This window comes from Kwoniella mangroviensis (assembly GCF_000507465.2).
Source record: "Kwoniella mangroviensis CBS 8507 chromosome 1 map unlocalized Ctg01, whole genome shotgun sequence".
Classification (NCBI taxonomy): domain Eukaryota; kingdom Fungi; phylum Basidiomycota; class Tremellomycetes; order Tremellales; family Cryptococcaceae; genus Kwoniella; species Kwoniella mangrovensis.
Genome location: NW_027062533.1, coordinates 8,742,441 through 8,763,909, shown reverse-complemented (window position 1 = coordinate 8,763,909; position 21,469 = coordinate 8,742,441). Strand labels below are relative to the sequence as shown.

The 21,469-nt window shown below is 44.5% G+C and overlaps 7 protein-coding genes across 7 annotated transcripts; 3 read left to right on the top strand and 4 right to left on the bottom strand.

The window, feature by feature from the left end:
• Positions 1-882: 882 nt before the first annotated feature.
• Positions 883-1,829, top strand: I203_103311 (uncharacterized protein; the record flags this gene model as incomplete). The annotated part of the gene is made up of 2 exons (XM_019149286.1): positions 883-1,349; positions 1,478-1,829. 2 exons carry the CDS (start codon positions 883-885, stop codon positions 1,827-1,829), a joined length of 819 nt encoding a protein of 272 aa, XP_019001311.1.
• A 505-nt stretch (positions 1,830-2,334) lies between these two features.
• Positions 2,335-6,724, top strand: I203_103310 (uncharacterized protein; the record flags this gene model as incomplete). Its single annotated transcript, XM_065517293.1, has 18 exons — positions 2,335-2,473; positions 2,539-2,575; positions 2,630-2,977; positions 3,042-3,079; positions 3,136-3,235; positions 3,302-3,387; positions 3,448-3,539; positions 3,597-3,655; positions 3,735-3,880; positions 3,933-4,001; positions 4,076-4,342; positions 4,407-5,450; positions 5,551-5,612; positions 5,686-5,872; positions 5,971-6,142; positions 6,233-6,335; positions 6,414-6,500; positions 6,575-6,724. The coding sequence occupies 18 exons, from the start codon at positions 2,335-2,337 to the stop codon at positions 6,722-6,724; spliced, it is 3,186 nt and encodes a 1,061-aa protein (XP_065374111.1).
• Positions 6,725-7,126: 402 nt separating this feature from the next.
• I203_103309 (uncharacterized protein) lies at positions 7,127-12,383 on the top strand (the record flags this gene model as incomplete). The annotated part of the gene is made up of 9 exons (XM_019149284.1): positions 7,127-7,337; positions 7,504-9,397; positions 9,458-9,897; positions 9,976-11,225; positions 11,296-11,443; positions 11,513-11,747; positions 11,826-11,864; positions 11,941-12,118; positions 12,231-12,383. 9 exons carry the CDS (start codon positions 7,127-7,129, stop codon positions 12,381-12,383), a joined length of 4,548 nt encoding a protein of 1,515 aa, XP_019001309.1.
• A 357-nt stretch (positions 12,384-12,740) lies between these two features.
• On the bottom strand, positions 12,741-15,590 carry I203_103308 (uncharacterized protein; the record flags this gene model as incomplete). The annotated part of the gene is made up of 8 exons (XM_019149283.2): positions 12,741-13,309; positions 13,380-13,557; positions 13,620-13,940; positions 14,012-14,323; positions 14,399-14,575; positions 14,685-14,876; positions 14,962-15,042; positions 15,117-15,590. 8 exons carry the CDS (start codon positions 15,588-15,590, stop codon positions 12,741-12,743), a joined length of 2,304 nt encoding a protein of 767 aa, XP_019001308.2.
• Positions 15,591-16,091: 501 nt separating this feature from the next.
• On the bottom strand, positions 16,092-19,500 carry I203_103307 (GTP-binding protein ypt1; the record flags this gene model as incomplete). Its single annotated transcript, XM_019149282.1, has 7 exons — positions 16,092-16,191; positions 16,261-16,495; positions 16,557-16,624; positions 16,688-16,716; positions 18,452-18,508; positions 19,252-19,347; positions 19,468-19,500. The coding sequence occupies 7 exons, from the start codon at positions 19,498-19,500 to the stop codon at positions 16,092-16,094; spliced, it is 618 nt and encodes a 205-aa protein (XP_019001307.1).
• A 718-nt stretch (positions 19,501-20,218) lies between these two features.
• I203_103306 (uncharacterized protein) lies at positions 20,219-20,458 on the bottom strand (the record flags this gene model as incomplete). The annotated part of the gene is made up of 1 exon (XM_065517292.1): positions 20,219-20,458. The coding sequence occupies one exon, from the start codon at positions 20,456-20,458 to the stop codon at positions 20,219-20,221; it is 240 nt and encodes a 79-aa protein (XP_065374110.1).
• A 107-nt stretch (positions 20,459-20,565) lies between these two features.
• I203_103305 (uncharacterized protein) lies at positions 20,566-21,465 on the bottom strand (the record flags this gene model as incomplete). Its single annotated transcript, XM_065517291.1, has 5 exons — positions 20,566-20,597; positions 20,679-20,697; positions 20,881-21,001; positions 21,341-21,363; positions 21,436-21,465. 5 exons carry the CDS (start codon positions 21,463-21,465, stop codon positions 20,566-20,568), a joined length of 225 nt encoding a protein of 74 aa, XP_065374109.1.
• Positions 21,466-21,469: the final 4 nt, after the last annotated feature.

Genomic DNA, 21,469 nt, shown 5'->3' with positions numbered 1-21,469 from the left:
TTCTTACCCGTGTCGACGCCATCAATTCCGTCGCTCACCATCGCTCAACCAACCCATCTCACCCTCCACCAACCACCCACGATACATCCGGCAATTTACTACCGATCGAATGGCAATCAATGCATGGGTATAGGGTATTCATTTTTCATCGTTCATTTTACAGCATTTATCCCGTTCATGCATGTGTCCTCGGATCATCATGATACTCGTCGACATGATTAGAGTCTCACTCGACGATAGTTGATTGTTATCTGATGTACAATATTCGAGTAGAGGACAGTCCACAATCAGAGCCAGCTGATCACACGTGACGCAAAACAAGATATGGCTTTCGGGCAGATTATATGGTGCTTTACTGAGGTAATCGCATTTCTTCTGTATGAACCTCAACTCAAGCCGAGGAATGCATAGTCTATCAAGACTTCAGTTGCTGATGATGGCAACATTGGTTGGTGGGACATAACGTATGATCCATGGACGACAAAAGATCTCTGATTTCTGCCTCGGGCGGGTTGCAAACACAGCTCATACTCACCAGTTTACACCAACAGAACATTAAAACTCAGTCCTACTGGCATGCAAGGCCATCTAAGCTGATAATGCCTGACTTTACATAAAGTACTTACGTTCCATACAGTGAGTTAGGCGCTCAGATCGGGTGAACACAGCATCCAGCGACAAACTCGATTTTCAGGGCTTCGGGGCAGTTTAGCCTATAGTCTTGTTGTTACTTGTCTTTGGTGAGAACCGAGACAAAGGACCATGACACCGAGCTTACCTTGCAGGTACAATACCGTATGCATCAACAAGAACGTGTATGTCATGATTTCATAGTGTGTAGTGAACAGTCAATTGCTCTCCAGCATGACTATCAGATAAGTAATGAGGGTTTTATCATCATCTAGAACTGTCGCATCATCTATCCTGTGTATAGTCATACTCTGCTTGCTGCTATTCGGTCTTCAAAGTGATCTACCTAGATATACACTATCTATACACGACCAGCTGACTCAGTCAACCATCACCGAAACGAAATCATCAGATTTCTTCCAACCACTCCATCATTTAATCGATTCCCTCTCTCTTCGTCCACTCGATGAATTATCAAACCCAAAACCGAGCATATTGATCTTCCAGCATCTACCGTATTTCACCCCTTTGTACCGAGCCTCATACGCTACCCGTAAACTTTACTCTGAGGTATGGGGATATGGGTATAAGTGTTCGAGGTACTCTAAAATTGGTGATGGGGATGGACCTAGGAAGGTTAATAATGGTAAATCGGCGAAGAAAGTTTACGCTTTATATGAGGTTTTCAAAGATGAGTTGAAGAAAGATGAAAACGAAAGGTATGATGGGATCTTATAAGTTGTTGTATCTCCACACTGTAGCATTCGATCTTATCCGTCGTGATAATGACTCAATAGACGATCATGAAGTAAGCTTACATTGAAAGTTATTGTTTTTGTATCCTTAGTATCGCAGACGTGGATACGATCATATCCAACCCATCTATCCCTATCCATTTCCTTCTCCCTCCCCCTACTCTGGATCCACCACCGATGTTTCTAGGTAATCAAAATCATAACGGCTTCAATGCTGGTGTACTCATCTTCCGAATACATCCACATATCCTAAAACTACTAGAATGGGTGATTATCGAATTCGGGAAATCATTAGAAGGATTGAAAAAAAAGGTGAATTACCACGTAAGGATCAAGTTCTTCTCTCTACTGCGTCGAACCAGCCAGAGCTGTAGGAAGACGGGGGAAGAGTGTTGGAAAGATGCCAAGGATGGGATCGAGAATATGAAGTTCCTGTGGGACTGATCGAGAGGAAGATAGGGTGACTGTAGCTATAGGATCATAATTCGCATGTATCTATTCATACATCTTTCTGTGAGCTGTTGATTGTGTTACAAGATCCGTGTAACACCTGGTCCTGAGATAGATCGATGCGTTCATATAGTCTTGCTACGAGCTGGTTGCAATTCCTCTTCGTGTTTAAGCATAATACACGTTCACATGGTTTCGGTCGAAGTCAGGTTTGAGTTCGGAGAAATAGGACAAGGGACGGGATGATTAACCGAACCAAACAACCGACAAAATACCAAGAACATGAACATGAGGCCCGAGAGATGACGCAGACCATGACAGTCCATCAAATCAACCCATCAACATTCATCAACTCCTTTGTCAATCACACCTTTGTCAATCACATATGCATGTCATATCGTGATATGATATGACAATCATCGAAACATAAAGTTTGTCTGATCTCTCTGCACTTTCCTTCTTACAAGATATCCAACGAAATATCAGAAAAACACATAGGATGTCTACCCTCCTGGCATTCCCAGCGGGGTGGATACCCAAAGCACACACTTTCATAGCCTATACGGCTTTCTCGACAGCTTTATCCGTAGGATGGATAAGTGGACTGTGGAAGGAAATATGCATCAACTCTGTAGCTAGTGAGTCGAACCCTCCCTCTCAGCCTTGCATCATCAGCGCTTTACTAATGTTCATGTGATTGTAGAATGGCCGGTGGAATGGTTCCCATCTGTATCAGCAACGTAAGCTTGCCATTTAGTCAAGTATTGGTGAAGCTGATGAGGTTCTTGATATAGTATAGGAGATCATGCACCTCCGAGAGCACCATTCCAAATCCTCATAGCCCTCTGTGCGACACCCCGATTCCTCTTGTTGCTCGTCCAATGGCTCGTACATCGTTATCCACCTTCGAGACCACCTAAATCATCTGAACGTTATCCCTTAGATTCTGACTTGACCTCGGCAGGACATTCGTCAGCTATAAAGGCTGCAGGAATAAAGACTAGATCCGCTGCTGCAAAGATAGAGAAAGAAGTAGAAGAAGAAACATTGAGACCTGTAGAAGAAGCTTTGAGGGATGAGATTGGTAGTAAGACGTTGGTGGATATTGAGGTGTTTGTAGGAATCGCAAGGACTTTCTGTTGGTGAGCTATCTCACCTACAAATACGCTGTTTGTATATTAGCTCATAAAATCGGGATGGGATAAGCGGTGGATGGGTATATATCACGTCGAGAGATCATCATGGTGAGTAACATAGCATTTCTGTATGACCTGTAATGTTAGGCTGATATGGTCTATAGATATACACGATCTGTTCATGATTCTATACCTCCTTTTAACTCTACCTTGGATGTTCTTCTCCACCCAGAATTGCTCAAACACCAAAACAAGAAGCACCAGGTCAGTCAGACCATAACATTCGAATCCCAGGTTACCAGGATGCTGATTACAGTTGAACATTTACAGGAGAGTCCCATTCTTCGGTTTCTTAGCCATGATTCCTCCTCTAATCTGGTTCTACTACGAGCACTCAGTGATGCGTATACCAGGCGGTAAGCTGCCCGGTTCAGAGTGATACCTACCATGCATAGCTGACAATTTCGGAATTGCAGCCTATACTTACTACTCGATGTTCGAATGGTCATTGGTAGTATGGGATGTGGGTTTTGATGCTTTGGCGGTATTGGAACTAAGTCATCTACAGGTGAGCTTCCTTACAATTGCTGAACTTGCAAAGAATAATCTGACGCATGATATGCAGATTGCAATCGTCGACACCACCTCTTCATCTAGTACTAAGCACGTAGCAACTTCAAATGGGTGGGTCCATCGTCCGTTGAATTCAAATGGCTTAGTTTAACGATTCCGTCTTCGCATGTATTATATATGTCGCCGACAGTCACAGCACATTCTACATGCCTAAGATACGGACCGCCACCCATACAAAATTAGACAAAGATGCAAAAGTAGATTGGACAGCAGAGCTTCCTACGCCTTCGCCGAGATGGCGCCAGGCACTGGCCTTTGCAAGTGATGTATATTGGGGTGAGCGTCTTCGTGGTCAATTGGTGTACCTGAGCTGACAGTTCTAGTACAGCTATATGTTTCTGGACGGTATTTACTTCTCTTGGCCTCCAATTATTTTACTGGTCAATTTGGAAACTTGGTATGTACTTCACAAGTATCTGCCTTTTTTGCCTCATCGCTCAGCAGGCGAATGATCTTTATATGACATTGTAGCACTCGCTGGATCGGAGTTGGCACTCCTAGCCAATCTGTCTGGCTTCACCTTCTCAATGCGAAATACCTATGAATTCTGCACTTCCAAACAAGGCTTGTTAACACATAGAATCATGACGGTAGTATTTGGCATGGGATTTTACATCTTCCCTTGGCCCATTGTTAGGCTCGTGGGAATTTTTATAGGAGTTTGGACGGGCTGGCAAGTGCTTTTTGCGACTTGGGAGAGGCTGAAAGGTAGTGAGGAGATAGTCGCTGAGGGACAGAGTAAGTTAACTCGTTGCCGGGTGAACCTCCTTTAGACTTGTGCTAATCATACTCCCTTCTGTAGTCCTGGGGTTAGGTCTCGTCATCACGTGGCTCATCAAGTATATCAATAATTCTACAAACCCTCTTTGGGCTATATCGCACCCGGCTTCTGGAGGATGGAACAAGACTGGCTTGATCCTAGCCGCATTGGCCATATACGAGTACTACCAAAGACCCGTCGACCTACATCCTGCTCCTCCTTTGAACTGGCACATTCGTAAAGAGTCTCAGCCATACACCCTAACCAAGACTACGAAATGGCAACGCCTTTCGATCACTGTTGGTTTCGGAGCGTTGATTCACCTCATCCAAACCTTCGTTACAGATTCCGGTACGATCATCTCCTGGACATGGACTGGATATCCAGTCAAGGGACCTACGTTACATCCCTTTGCTGGGATCGTCATTGCAGTTGCATCTTTGGGCATACTCCATCAATCTCGAAAATTCCATTATCATCTGACCGTCTTGGGTCTGATTGGTGCAATAGCTCTGTATCGATATCCCGATTGGATAGGATACATCGGCGGTCTCTTGCTTGTATTCTACCTGCAAGCAATATTCCCAAGTTATATCAGGGTATTATCGGTTTTCGAACCTGGTCCTACATACGGTTATGCTCTTGTTACGAACATCATACTAGATGTCATCTCTGTGGTCACTGCTGCATATGCTTTCGTACCGCTCGGATGGATATTTAGGGAGAGGACAGATTTGGTACTTGGATTCTGTATGGTAGTTACCGTTCTGGGATGGTGGTCTACAAGAAATATAAAATTACCTTCAATATCAAAAATACCACCTAGGGCTCAGAGACGTATTCGATCAACAAAGAGATACACGATCATCTCATCTGTCCTACTCAGTATAGTCAGTATAGGGTACTCATACTCCAAGATGCCCCGTGGTAAGCCTGTACCGTACTATCCGGATCATAAAATTTTCAGCGGAGGGATATGGACTGTACATTTTGGATTGGACAAGGAAGGGAGGGATAGTCAATGGAGGATGATGCAGTTGATTAAGGAGATGCAGGTTGACGTTTTGGGTTTGCTGGAATCTGATCGTGAGTTGCATTGTATTTTCTTTTCAACCAAAATAGTTGGCAATGAAAACTGTCTTGTCGATGATGATGTTGACTGACTTACCTTGTTCTGGCGTTGTAGTACATCGTTTCGTATATGGAAATAGAGATTTGACTAGAGTGATATCCGAAGAATTAGGATATGTAAATCTAAGCTCCCCCATTAACATGCCAAAGAAAGAGGAAAAAACGCTGATATATATTGTCGATCTGACAGTACGTTGATCTCGGACCTGGACCAAACAAACATACATGGGGAGCAGCTTTACTATCGAAATATCCAATTTTGAATTCGACCCATCACTTGTTGCCTTCACCTCATGGGGAATTGGCACCTGCCATACATGCCACGTTGGATGTACATGGACAGAGAGTGAATGTGATGGTCAGTCATAATGGACAAGGTGAGTAACAGTGATCATATGATCAAAACCTATAAACGGGATCTTCCCTTCGTCTTATTATATCGAGGGGTGAATAGCTGATAGAGCCATGGGAGTAGAGGAAGATGCGTTAGATAGAGAATTACAAACTACGGAAATAGCCAGATTACTCCGTGAGACCTCTGATGCACCGACGGTATTCCTGGGTTATCTCGTAACTAGACCGGGGGATTTCAGACCTTGGCCATATCAAATATTGATGGAAGATGGGCAGATGTGGGACATCGAGATGTAAGTCAGGTATGATCCTCCCAGTGGTACTGTGTGTTTTTAGCTACAAGGGTGAGACAGCTGATCATTAGGATTGGTACGCCTATACAGAGAAGATAGAAGGAGATGGTGTGAGTATATCGCATTTAGAGGTTTGTGGAGGATCGGATTTGCAAGAGTACATGAGAGTGATATTAGCGATACCGAGTTGCAAGTGAGTCCAAACAGCTGATTCCTGATCCATCCTTGGTTCATTCATATCTATCGGGTGCCGATGCTATATTGTGTGTAGGTCGGTAAATTCATGTTACCCAAACCTGGACATCCGGTGCATTACGAATCGAATAAAGAGATGTATTGGCATATAGGCGAGAGTGACGTGAGTAGAGTGACTTAGTATTAAAGTGTGTAGTTATCAAATCATACTAATTCGGAATTGATGATGCACCACAGATCCCAGAACCATGGCATATGCCCTCGATGTTCCGCGGTAATGGTACGAGAGGACATAGATATGTAGTATGGGATGGACCATTATATTATCTCCCACCTGAGAGAAGTGGATTACAGAGGTACAGTCAAGGATGGACTATCGAGCCGTAGTTCACTCCGTATCGTCTGATGGGCTGGATCAAGGGACGATCTATCTGGTCTCACATGCATATCCTACAATGTATATATCGCAATGAGATTTACTGGAATCGCGATGACGTAATAAGTAAGTCAAGACTAGCCGAATGAATGATGATGTGAGGTGATCCACGTGGTGACCGGACGGGGATGTCACTCATCGCCGTGAATCTTACTCATTTGGTATTTGCTAAGATCAGTTCCAGACTTTACACTTTGGTATCTGCCTGCCCCAGCTAAGTTAGTAGTCTATCTTCCAATCTCTGTATCCATCTTCGCCATCATTCTTCCCACCGCGAGGAAGATTACTCCAGTCCGTCTGGTCCTGTCTTATTCCAGCAGACTGACTCTGATCAGTTGGGTTCATCTATCATCATGTCAGACCCACTCTCTCCTCCCCATTCAACAGATCCCGTACCCCTCACCTCGGCACACGTTCCTACATCCATCCCACCTCCAGCATCGACCGCGAAGACTGGCAGAAGGAGCGTGAGACTATTCGCGCCGGATGGTGATTCGAGCTCGGACGAGGAAGGGGGACCGCTGATAGGTGGGAATCCACACATTCAGGATGGTGGGGTAGATGGTGAGTGAAGGCTGTGTCTCTCGTACTAGAGAGATTATACAATAAGACCTCTATGTGAATGGTTCAACGTGCAGCTAGCTGTTTCTATCGTCTCTTGGGATCTCCTCGTCTTCGTTTCTCTTTGCTTCTGCTTCGCAATACATATCTGACTCTCTGTGCCCTATAGGCGCCCCACCTGCAAACCCTCGATCAGCCTCGTATCCCGGTCCCACCACCCATCCATCACCTACATCCCGTCTCTCAGCTATCGTATCATCCGCTTCTGCCGCTCAACCCAAACTCGCCAGAGCAGCTACTTTCGTCGCACCCTCCTCCTCTTCCTCCACCTCCCGACCACCTATCACTCACACTTCCACGCACGGTGCAGGATCTTCTCAAAGTGCAGGTCTATTCCACCACCATGATGGCTGGAGATCAAGATTGAGACCTGATAGTCTATCCAAGAGCCTACATACTCCTGGAGTTAGAACGCCCGGTAGTGCAGGTGGTAATGGTGTCTTGAGAGGGAGATCGGATATGTACAACGATCCAGAAGCGAGTTATTTCCACAGCCATGCTGGACCGTCAAAACGTAGAACTGGAACGACCGATATAGAGTCGGATGATGAAGATGAAGACGAAAGACCTCGCAGTGCTGGATGGCAAATGGGTATATCTCAATTCAAAGGATTAAGTCATGACAGAAAGAATGATTTGTCGGATGAGAGTAAAAATGGGCAATCTCAACAATCACAACAAGTTCAGCAACCACAGCAACAACAACAGCAACCTCAAATTGCTTTGACAAGAGCCGAAAATTCAGTCTCAAATGAGGAAAAACAAGAGAGGTTAGATTGGCAAGGAATGTTGGAAAGTGTATTGACATCGGATGTACTAAAAATTGAAGAAGCAAGGATATCACAAGCTATGCCAACCGAATCTTTCAGAGAGGAATTTGGTCAGTCGTTATGGTGGCAGATACGCGCGAAGCTACGTGGAAGGACTGAAGCGGAAGAGAAAAGAAGAGTGCATGAGAGAAGAGCGAGAGTGGTAGATACGGTTTTAGAAGAGGTCGCAACCTTCAAAGCTAGATCGTACATGCCAACCATCACAAATGACGTGGACGGAACGGCGAAAGAGGGAGAAGAAGATAAGGATCTTGGTCCTCAACACACTGCGTTGGAACAAGTCAATCTGATACTAGCGAAATTGGCAGCAATCAAAGCTCTGTATCCGAATTTAGCAGCGATGCGGGCGGATAAACCAACTTACGCCTCACCTGTTTTCAGAGCTAAGACAGATGCGCTAACTGCCTGGTCGACCGTCGTCACTGCTCTACAAACTCAATTGGGGTTACTACAGAAATGGACCGGATCGGATGATTTGGATATCACCAAACCCAATACAACTAAGGAAAAAGCTTTAACGGATAAGTCGACGTATACATATCATCCGTTGGATTCCCAGGGAGGTATGCCCATGACGGCTGGTAAGGATGCAGCGGATGATTCGAGTTTCTTAGATCGAATGATGAAAGAGGATAATTTACAGAGGATGTTTGAAAGAAGAGCTTTCATCGATCTGATCAACCTGGTCAGAAATGCCAAAGAAACTGTTATCAGCTATCTACCGATCTTCGAAGAACAGAATTTACCTGATTTCCAATATGAACTAGTCAGGTTGATCGGATTCCCAGGGAGGTTGATCATAGAAGCTTTGAAAGTCAGATTAGACGCTGCATCAAGATTGGTAGATCCAAATCCTATGGTCGTGTCTGATTTCATCGAAAATTTACGATTGTCAATCTCGCTCGCTGTATTAATTAGGAAACAGTATGATGAGATTATTGCTCCGGATGATGATGGACGATGGAAAATACCGCATTGTTTACCGCCAGAATATAACGATGTCATGTTGGATGCGATGAGGGCGTTCTTCAAGCTGTTGCACTGGAGATTAAGAGGAGTAGGAAGAGGAAGTTATTTCAAAGAGACTGAGGTATTGGAAGATGAAGGGCCCTTCTTGTACGAGGCAGCTGAAGCGATCGAAGGTGGTGATATGGTTGTTGCAGAGCATTCTTGGTTAGTTTGCCTTTTCTCGATATACTGGGCTTTGAGCTGATCAGCTTGTTTCTGTGATAGTGCTCTGTCGAACAAATTGCTTATACGATCTTGCAACTACCTCGATCAGCAACTCCGAGTGCCGCAGACTTCTGGAAACCCAAATGCATATGGTCGCGATGGCTCTGCAAAAATCATGAAGACAGAAGAGATGGTCTCATGGTACGGCAAATTGCTCGACTCGGCTAGAATGCGTCATCGAAAAACGCAACGATATTGCCGGAGACTCACTCAGCGATTCGACAATTCAGCGGAATACTCTCTGGAACAAACTGAAGTGGACGCTTTGGTCGCTCATCTACAAGACTCTGGTCATTTCCTGGTCTACACGAATGTCTTCGAAGGGAAGGGAACATACATAGTTGCGGATGGTTCCCTTTGGGCTCAACCTGATGAAGTACGACATCTCCTTCAGAGAGCTTTCTCAGTCACTATACCCGGATCAAGAGCTCGACCGCGTCGTACTGCTACTTCCTCTCAAGATGGTGATCGAGTAAATGCATATAATGCCGATAACACACCCGACGTCCAACCCGTAGATGATGGGGATTCAGATAATGAGGACGATGGGCATATTGCCGCATATCTCTTACTTCTATCACCGAGACAAAACTTCGTTTGGACCGGTGCCGTCATGACCCTCAATGTGGACTATATCGAATACATGCTGCAAGATAATCGAGTACGATTGATAGCGGATGGACCAACAAGTCGATTGGCACTTTGTAAACACCTTTTCGCTGAATCGCTCATTGATCCTGAAACTGGCGAATCATTATACCTTCCATGTCTTGTAGAAGCACAAGCTCATCTGCCATCAATTCAAGGTCAACTCCTCAAAATTGCCAAATCATCTTATCGATTATCGGAATGTATCGTTCAATCTGCTCCTCTCGTTCGGAATGCTTTCAGAGGTGCCCCGGGCTCACAAGACTTGGTGGAGAATTGGTACTCCTTTGCTACGGATCACGGTACGAGAGTCAGTTCCCACATCGATCCATCGTCTTGGGAACGATTTAGTCGACTACTCATGCGGCTGGCCATCTCGTGGATATCATTCATCTGTCAAGAATGTAATCCTACAGATCGAAAGACCTTCAGATGGACGGTAGCGGCCTTGACATACGCTTTCACCATGACTCGAGGTAATAATATCTTAGCGTTGGATCGAGCGGAATTCAGCTTACTTCGAAGACACGTCGGTAATTGTGTTTCGTTGTTAATCAGTCATTTCGATATCCTAGGTGCCAGAAGTAGTCTGGAAGCTAAGAAGGAAGCAGATAGAATTGAAGCTATGAGGAGATTACAGAGATTACAAGAGAATTTAGATGACGAATTCTTACCAAGGACACCATCACCTTCTGGACAACCTAGGATTGATCGATCGATCCGTCTGACCGTGGAAGAAAGATTAAGGTTGATCAATGAATTGGAACAGAGAAGAAATGAAGCGGCACCTCAACCTGTCGGTACGGTCCTGGACGAGGAGGTATCAGAAGATCGAGCACTGGTATTTTTGGCGGCGTCAAAATCGAATATCTCCATGAGATGGCAACAAGGTGCCTACATCGGTGGAGGAGCTTCAGGTTCAGTGTTCCTGGGTTATTCATTACAGGACAATACAGTATTCGCCGTCAAGATTTTACCTACGGTAGATATTCAATCTTCCCCTGCGTTGTATGAGAGTATAAAGAGGGAATCGGACGTGATGAGCTTGTTGAGTCATCCGAATATTGTTGGTTTCTTGGGCCTAGAAGTTCATAGAAATAGAGTTTGTCTTTTCCAAGAGGTGAGTATATATTGTTTTGAGGACTGTGTAAGACATGAGCTGATGATTGGGTTTTCGTTTGCCTTTGCAGTACTGTGAAGGTGGTTCTCTCGCTGGGATGTTGGAGTACGGAAAGATCGATGACGAAGAGGTAGTTGGTGCTTTCACTATACAACTTCTTCGTGGATTAGATTATCTCCATCAAAATCGGATTGAACATCGAGATCTCAAACCAGAGAGTGAGCATCACTTCACTTTACTGCATATTCGATGTACTGTAATTTGAGCTGACCGGGTCTTTTTGTAAGATATTTTAATCGGTGCCAACTCGGTATTGAAACTGGCAGATTTCGGTACAGCCAAGATAATCAAAGGAAACAAGACGCTCGCAAGAACTCGTGGAGGTGCACATGCCAAGATGGAAGGTCTGGAAGGTACACCGATGTACATGGCTCCCGAGATGATCAAGAATATAAGATCGAATAAATTAGGTTCTTGTGATATTTGGGGATTGGGTTGTGTGGTACTTCAGATGATCACTGGGTGAGTCAAGTTATAATCATACAAGCAAGGTACGACTCTAAAAACCCGAGCTGAGTATGCTTCTTATCACTCTCGTAGACGAAAACCTTGGAGTTTCCTGGATTTCGATAATGAGTGGTGAGTATACCTTTATCGCAAGTTCCAATCGACAAATCGAGACTGATACATTTGTTTTGGTTTCATATAATAATAGGGCGATCATGTTCCATCTTGGAGCCACCACCGAACATCCACCTTTACCTGAACCTAACGAAATGTCCGAATTGGGTATCGAATGGATTGAACGTTGTCTTTCTCTCGAACCGGATGAAAGACCCACTGCACCTGAGTTGTTGGCTGATGAATGGCTGGAACCGATGTTGGAACAGATGGTAAGTAACACACAACGGCTGAATCTTCTGTTCTTTCTGTCCATGTCATCTTAGTAGAGATCAATCACATGGCGGACATGTGTTCTGACTGATATTCTCTTCGCACTTGCAGGCCGCACTTGAAGAAGACCATCCAGATGTATTGGCACCTCACGAGACTGAGGCTGCCCCACCACCACCTGAGGATCTATCTACAGATGCTACTCCCTCTCTGATCTCGGAGGAGGCTACACCACCCCTCGAACCGGATAACTACGAAGTATAAGCCATAAGTTAGTTCTCTGTTATTTCATCGACTTGACAAAGAACCTCGTCTTTCTTTTTGTTTTCCTTTCCTCACTTTTCGATTTTCACCTCTGGATTCTCGTGTATTTTATCTCTCACTTTCCCTTGATATTTGGCCAGTCATCGTTCTGATCGTGTACGATTTTTAGATGTAGAGATCAACAACCTTTATGTAGAGATAGCTCAAATCAATACACGGATGAAATAAGATAATGCATGTCCACCGTTACCTTGCTTCAGTTACACCTTATTATGCGCGTACAATGGCCATAACCCATTGATCTAATTTATAATATTTCTCCCATCTATGTCACATCTGCATTCCACAGAAATAATTTTACTCGGACGGTTTGTTGATAACATCCACCAGTTCTTTCCAACTGCTCAATTCCTGAATATCAACCCCGCACAATCTCTTCGCATCTTCCCTCAACGTGTTGATGTCAATCAACATCTGTGATCTAAACCTTTCTTCTTCTTTCTCTTCTTTTCCTCCTTCGGGGTCAGTCGCCGTAGTAGCAGAAGAAGATGAAGAGAAGAAAGATGATAAACCAGTTTTCTTGGATTTACGATGTTTCCTCAATAGATCTTCAGTCTTCCTGACTGAACTCAATATCGAAGAGTAATTCTGTAAGACCGAATCTAATATCTGAATAGACCATTCTTTCCCATATGTATCTTTCAGCTGTGGTTGTAGGTTGTACAAGTTTGATATAGGTTTAAGAACGTTAGGTATGAAGTAGGATGCCTGATTCGATGAGGAAGAAGAGGTAATGCTGCTGGTGCTGGTGGATGATCTAAATTGAGAGGCGATTGATCGAATGAGTTTCAAGGGGTCTATACATCTTCGATTGAGGATTTGCAAAAGGACGTCAGAGTAAGGTGTGATAGGTATAGTGAGGTGTTCTGCAAAGTGACAGAATGATATGATCAGTATATGAGCTGTCTCATATTGCTTCAGACATGGAAAGCTTACCTTGCAAGTCTAAAGACTTGATGACCTCGATCTCTGCAACTTTCTCTTTGATCCGGTCCAGATCGACAATAGCAGCAGCGGTGAATTTCAACGCTGCATCTTCCTGAGCTGTATCTTCCTCTTTGATCGTAAAGGTATTCAACGTGGATTTTAGGTATGTACCAAATCGGGATATGATCTGTGACAACGCATTGTTAGATGTATACTATCGGGATCAATAAGGGAAGAAAGATGACTTACTTGAAGACTCAACCTCCAAAACCTCGGTGTCAGTTCATCAATGAACACATCCTCGCTCCAAGTGGTCTCTAATGCTTTCCATACACTTGCAGAAGCGGGTAACGCCCATTCACCTGATCCACTTTTCTCGTTGCTCGTAGATGCCAAAGCACTTTCCAGAGTCCCGACAATCTCTTTCCATCTCAATTGGAAGTATACCGGTAATTGCCATCTTCTTTCGAATGCCTCGTATGAAGGGGACGCACGCATGGAGATGACATTTCGGGTCGACGGGGCGAGTGTTTCGAGTAGGGCGATGAACCTATGCGTTGTCGTATAATGCTAAGAACACGGCGATGCTTTTAGTAAAAGTTACAAGTGTAGGGGTGAAAAATTTCTCAAAACAAACTCACCCTATGCAGCTCATCAGGTCTTCCAGCTGCAAATATCGTACTTCCCAAATTATCTATAAGTGCACCGGCAATCTCTGGCCAGATGATTTTCGGAAAGAAATCGAATTTTTCAGAAACATCTTCGGATATCTGTAAAAGTGGTGAATAAGTTTCCATCTGGCTTAGGATCCTGTTATATAGAGAAGCAATAGGTGATTGGTCCTCTGCGGGCATTCTAAGAGGTTTTTCTAATGGGTTATTGAGTAACGAGGAATGAGGTGTTTTAGGGGCCGTGGGTGTGGTCGGGACTGTTAGACTTGTTGATGTTATCGTCTATCGAAGGTATCACAATGTCAGTCAATACCTCGACGATGTGATAGGAGTGTGAATGCGATGAGTTGAGCTTACAGATCTACAGTATGACCGTATAGCTTTCCTCACAACTCCTTCAGCTTCTTCCCATCCTTCTATCAATTCGTAAGTCTTCAAACACTGTCTCAGCCTCGGTATATTCGGTTCAGCCAGTTCTGCGGTGAGTAACGCTGACAGATCTTTGGATAGGCGGGATTTGATGATTTGGATACGCTATGAGGTATGTTATCACGTTGATCAGCGAGGCATACCCATACATCTACTAATTGACATGACAACGAGGAACATGTGGACTATTCATAAATCCGAAATTCTCACTCACATCTTCAACGATATCCACTATAGCACATCCTTCCATCCTAGCTTTATTGACCAGATAAACCACCTGGGTGTATTCGCCTGCTACTCTAGTGATCATCTTGACTGAACCATGCTCTTCATCCGGCGTGTTATCTAACAATGTTTCTGCTCTAGTCAGGGTATCGAACAGCCGCTGCAAGAGGTCGAGGAGGGCCTGTGATCCTTATCATCAGCTTCTGCTTTCCACACAAATGTGATGTGATATGATATGATAGTATAGGTTACATCAGTCAACTCACCTTCTCTTCCCTCAGAGCTGATCGCTCATCCAGTTTAGTCTGCACCTTCTGCTGGTGCTCGTACAGAACATCTCTTACAGACTGGTCAATGGTACAAGTCAAGTTAGGCTCCATTCGTGCACTGTTCACAGATAGTAAGAAAGTATTCAACTCACCTCGACTTCTCCTCTAACGACCTCCATAGGCTCCTGCAATCCTTTCAACCTACTTTCCTCGCCTCTCAACCCCGTTCCAAGCGATATGAACTCCTCGTAATCTTCATTGATCAGCCTCACCAGCTCCTCCTTCAGCTCGTTCAGGTAGCTTCTCAATTCACCTCGAAGTTCCTCAAGAGGGATGTGTAGTCTAGATAACAGGAATTCGTCGGCGTTGAAGTTCTCTGATGAGAGGAGGGGATGAGAGTGGGAGAGAGGTTGGAGTGATGGGAGGTCAAGTGAATGATCTGGTCCCGTCGACGAAGAAGAAGATGATGATGATTGTGAGTCTCGTCTCGAGGAGGATGGCCGAGATTGAGAGAGAGCGTGGGAGTCAGGTATAGGCAGAGAAGTTGGGACGGTGGACGGTTGGATGGTTGTTGGCGAGATTGATATTGACATTCCACGAGGAACGTCACCGTTTGTATTCGACATGATGGTGACTCCGCATCTATCTCATGTATCGCCTGCTTGGTCCACGCTACTGAGCTGCTCTACTCTAAGACTCGCAACCAGCCGACAGCAGCATGAGTATGGATGATGGATGATGGATGGTGAATGGTGAGGATGAATGGGATGCACAAACACGTCCCAGCAGAGTGGAGGACCACGGAGAGACACGAAGAGACGGAATCAATTTATCAGTGAGGCATATATATATACTACGTGAGTATATTCACGCTCATATACATAGATCGTGGGTTGAGAAATGTACTCATATCCTGCTCTACAAAATAGCTAAGTTGTATTCCAGTAGTAGAAACGAAGAAAAAAGAAGAGGGAAGAGAGAAGAAGGAAGAAGGAAGAAAAGAGTATAATAGATGAAATGAGTATCTGTCTTCATATCTTGTCTATTTACCGAATAGAGAACAAACATTCATATTCCCCTCCTCACCGCAGCACATCCCAATCATCCAACTAGTATCCGTTCACCACCTAACAACATCCACCAGCAGTCTTTTGTTCGACATTTTGACCGAGACCTTTGATCGTTGATTTGGCACCGGGACCAGAAGCCATGGAAGTTGACCCCATTCTATAAATTTCCGATGGACATCATCAGCTATGGTACTCCGTATACTATCTGATCGATGTAACCACTCACCTATCCTTGATTTGCTTAGACATAGTCAAGAAAGCTTGTTCAACATTGGTAGCGTTCTTGGCAGAAGTTTCAAGGAATGGAATACTTAATTCGTCGGCGAAGGCTTTGGCAGCGGCGTACTCGACAACTTTCTTTGTGGCCAAATCAGATTTGTTTCCTACGAGAAGCTTGTTGACACCTTCAACAGCATATCGATCGATTTCTTGTAACCATTGTTTGACGTTAGCGTAAGTGTCTGTGAAAGAGAGAATAATCAGCATGGGACCAAGATCACCGGATATATGAGGTCAGCTTACCGCTGTCGGTCACATCGTAGACTACTATGATACCATGAGCACCTCGGTAGTATGACGATGTAATTGTTCTGAGGTGCACAAGTCAGCAAAGATCCTTTAAGTGAAGACACATGAAATCAGAAAAGACCTACCTAAATCGTTCTTGTCCAGCAGTATCCCACTGTTCGGTATATATACATATTATAAAACAGGATTGTTTGTGAGGCAGGTGCGATATCAAGGAAGTAATGAAGTGTCGGAGAGGAATCGTGGTGGGGAAAAATAAAAAGGTGCGTACAAGTTATATACCATGATATATAGCAGAGCGAATACGCCGAATTCATAAGCGTTGAATAGGTCAGTCGTAACCACCACCATTGAACGTCGCCGAAAGCGAATGCACCATGGGGTCGAGGCGATGCCGAAAACGTCGTTGGACGTAAGAAGTTGAAATTCAAGACCCGAGTAAAGACCCGGTGAGAGAATAGCGAAGAAGAACAATTTGAGGTGTAACCGAGAATTTTCCAGAAGATATGTATATACACACGACCATGATGATGGCGGGAGACCGCAAGCAAATCGAGGCGAAGAGTAGAATCCCGAAAAAGCGTATGCGATTAAATTTAATCAGTCCGCATCACAAGATAGAAGGGCAGTTTTGAGGAAGCAAAGGCCAAATTTCACGTTGGAAGGATCATGGTCCAACCGTAATTCAAGTCGATTCCAGTTGCCAGACACATTGCCACCAGTTATATATTGATCAAGATTTGACGTGCCCGTGTTAAGGGTTCGCGCCCCGATGGAGACCGCCATTGGTAACGGGGTGGAATCGTGAATGGAATTGAAATGTAAATGGGTCAAGGCGTGCGTGCAATGACCGTTGTGATCAAGTAGATCGAGTCCCACGCATGATCAAACATTGAGGATAATGTCAATGGTCCAGTATTTTTTCAGGTCCAAGGAGTTTGATGTCCAGAGGTCAAGCAACGATCGGGCGAGTTCGTGAGTGCCAACGATCGATACGGGTGAAATCATATAGGTGCAACCATCGAAGTGTATGTTCGGCCGTGAAGGGAGAGTGCCGAGATGAACAGCAACCAGATCAAACGGCAACGAATGTAAGTTGAAAGAACACAGCGACGAGAATAGGCAGGTTCAAATTTTGAAATGAGAACAGAGCGAAAAAGCGTAATAACACAAATCAAGTGAATGTCAAAATTCAGGCCGACGATAAGTAGTTGGTGCACATATTCCGGAATGTATGTCGTTGAAGATGAGAATGTGTTCAGCGGTCCGTCGAAGACCAGTAGGGACCGATTGAATGGATCAAGACGATATAAATCGGAGAAAGTGACGTGGTGATCGTCATAGGCCAGATCGTTGAGTTGCAGAAGCCGTACAGGTTCCATGGTAGCAATCGCAGAAGTTGATGGGGGCGAACGCGGCGGGAGAATTCCAGATTCCGGATAAATTTTGAAGCATGTTCGTGTGAGAGGAGTAACATAGAGAGAGCGCAGGTCGTTGAATGAGTGGGCACACGATGACAACATGGACACATACCGCATTGAGAGGTTGAAAGAATCGAAGATGTAAGAGCGGTTGATGAGCGAGGAAGATTGAAATCAATCGAAGAATGGTAAACGCAGCATTATCAGAGTTCGGGAATCAATCAGACAATAGTCAGGCAAAGCAGATTGAAACAGCGATCAACCGATAGAGCGCAAACAGTCACCGAGAATGACAGATGGAAGCGAGATGCGAGAGAGGTCCAAGACAGATACGAAGGCGGATGACCGGAAGAAGTTGAATATCGATAGTTGCCAAAAGATAAGGAATTGAAAGGAGAGACAATTGACCGTCAGCTATCTTTGCTAGAACTCATGCTGAGTGCGCATCCTTGGAAGAGGTATACGCACGATTTGCAATTTCACAGTCTTTCCTTCAAGCTCGATGGTTCTGATCTTGAAATCGACCTGATGACGAGAGCTGGTGTAAGCGAGTGGCGACTCGTGGTTGTCGGACCAAGTGAGAGTAAACAAAGTATAGTACAAAGATGGAAGGAAGGGCGCAAGGAAGATTACATAGTGAATTGCAACGAAGGTTGAAAGAGACAAAGCATTATGCAATTTGAGAATGAAGAGAAAAGATGAAGAAAGAAAGAGAAAATCCGAAAGTTGAGGTCGGGAATGACCTCTATTCATACCTTACTAGAAGGAGATTGAGGGGTAGCTGAAGAAGCTAGAACTGCACAAAAGAAGCGAGAAGCATCAAGAGGAAATCACACAAAAGGTCATGTGTTTCTCGCTTCTCTCGAATCATTCCCCTCCGAGAGATACACACACACAATAACCCAAAATCACCATCAAGCTATTCAATAGGAGTAACAACAGGTGAAGATGAGAATCTGAATTAGATTCCTATTGAGATGATCGGAGTGACGCCGAGGAGATTGCAGGAGAATGACCCTCGGCGTTACATTCATCACCATCGCCATCACCATCACCATCACCGTCTTCTTTCATCTTGATCCCATCAAACCCATTCAATCCAATTCACCGCCAATCAATATTCTCTGTCTCTGGAACACACATACACCGCACGGTCCACCTATTCAACCCATACGTGACATCCATCAAAAAACCAAAGGCATCCAACTCTTTCGAGATCCAACATTAAAGCCGAGGATAGATCAGATTACTTTGGGGGGATCACTTACTCCGATGGTAGAAATATAAGATTCGGTATAGGTATCATCGGCAAATCGAAGAAGTAAACAGGATTTTCCTACACCTGAATCACCGATGAGGAGGAGCTATCAAGCGTTGATCAATCAGCACAACATGTTCAATCTCCAATGTCCATTCCACAACCTCAGAGATTTCTACTCGTCACTCCGAGGTTATTTATCTACGATGAGAAATGTCTGACTCACCTTGAAGAGGTAATCGTACTCTGGCGCAGACATGGCTAACTGATTCAATTCAAATTATCGTTCTTTCTGTCACGATCATACGCAATTCCAAACAATCCATCAAATGGGTAACGCGTTGAATCGGATTTGAATGGATATTTGATGGTCGGAAGTGGTGTTGGATGATGATTATAGAGTGGTAAGGTCGATATCGCCGAGGTGAGATGAAGTGAAGGAAGCGGTGTTGTCATATGACGAGAGACGGTAGGTGAAACGCGCGGATGGTCGGCGGCAAATCGATATTGATGAGATAGTCAGAGTTCGGAGGTGAATGTGTGGTTGATGAAGAAAGGCATGAAGGATTTCAAGGTCTGTAGTCAGCATAACATTCTTGATATATTCAGTCATTGATTCTGTCCTCAAGGACGACCATCGGGCATGTCCCATATCTCATATCACCTCGCACGCGCCGCCGCTTATCTTCCTTGACATCCTCTTTCACTCCTGCGCATTGTATCTCTTTCTTCTGCATGTATGTCGGGATGCCAGTACTCACCTAGATAAGGGAAAGTGAAGAATGTCCGAATGATGCTGTTGAAAGGAGTTGAGTAATATACGTTGAGTAGAGGATATACTGATGTGATGTCTTTTGTATGAATGAATGATTGTGTGGGAGTGGACCGATGCGACGGTGACGATGAACAATACAGACGGAGAGTGAGTAAGAGTGACGTTGTGTGCGTGGCGAGCGATACAGCAAAACCGGTATAACTTAAAAAAGTGCACCACTTAAACTGCCAGCCACGAGGACTTCGGCAACACTCAAACCATCATATCGGAACATCCCGGCATTAGCCTCAGTGGCATCCAATGAACCGTCCACCAGAGTAAGCAGTATATCATCGTCAACAGGAGGCAGTCCCTCTACATCCTCTCCAAGAAGGGAAGCAACGATGACCAGAGAAGTGAACCTCAGACGAAGACATTGGTGGATTATGTATGAAAGTTTCATGCAAAGAATCAGGTCTAAATAACCTCTACCATCGGTTATCAAAGAAACAAAAGAATATCCGCTCGACAACCCATCGCCATCACCATTCTAAGTACAACATGATCCGATTAGAAAGGTTTATCAGAGTCGGGGGTTTTGTCTGTTGATTCGAATCAGATCAGGGATCAGTATGTGAAAAGTCAACGAAAAGTACGATGTGGGGAAATGAAGTTGGACATACCGATGAAGTATTCTCGGACCTATTGAACGATCACAGGTCAGCATTGTCCATCCATCGTATCCAGTCATCTTCGTCATCACCGTGATTCTGTACACAAGACAGCACTCCGTCTCATCCTTGATTGATCACAAATCCATTCTTCCCCGTGATGTTCTTCTCCATAAATGTATGACCCTTTTCATGATATTGGACATCAACTCACCACAGGTAACTTGATCAACACATCCTTCTTGAAAAGTGGTACATCAGATAAGAAGAGGGATACGAATCCAGCACCAGCTATACCCCAGAGAGCACCGGTACTTGTCCAACCTCTAAGACGTCTGATGTACAGGAAGAATCATCGGTGTAAGGTGATATCCCAAAATTATCGGTTCGGAAATGATAGTACGTTACATCGAGACGATAGGGTGATAAGATGAGTTGTTGTGTACAAATGAGATATGTGTGAGGATCCCATGATGTTAGCGTTGTCGTAAATAGATCGAGCAGGGTATTGACCGAGTATGTAACATATAATCGTCAGCATCACATCCTATATTCGCTCCATATCTTGTTCTCGTCCTCTATTCTCTTTCTGACATCCAGGTAGAGCTCAGTGCCTACATCCTTCTAGCGTCCCATACCAAAAGAAACGAAACGTTTGAAGAAATGACACATACTCAGGAGTGAAACCACTAAGACCCTATTTACATCAAAAATCCATCAGCATTGCGTTTCCCCCTCAAGCTGCAAGAAGTAAAGGAGATGGACTTACAATTTGAGATTTTCGGAGGAAAGCAGGCATTTTG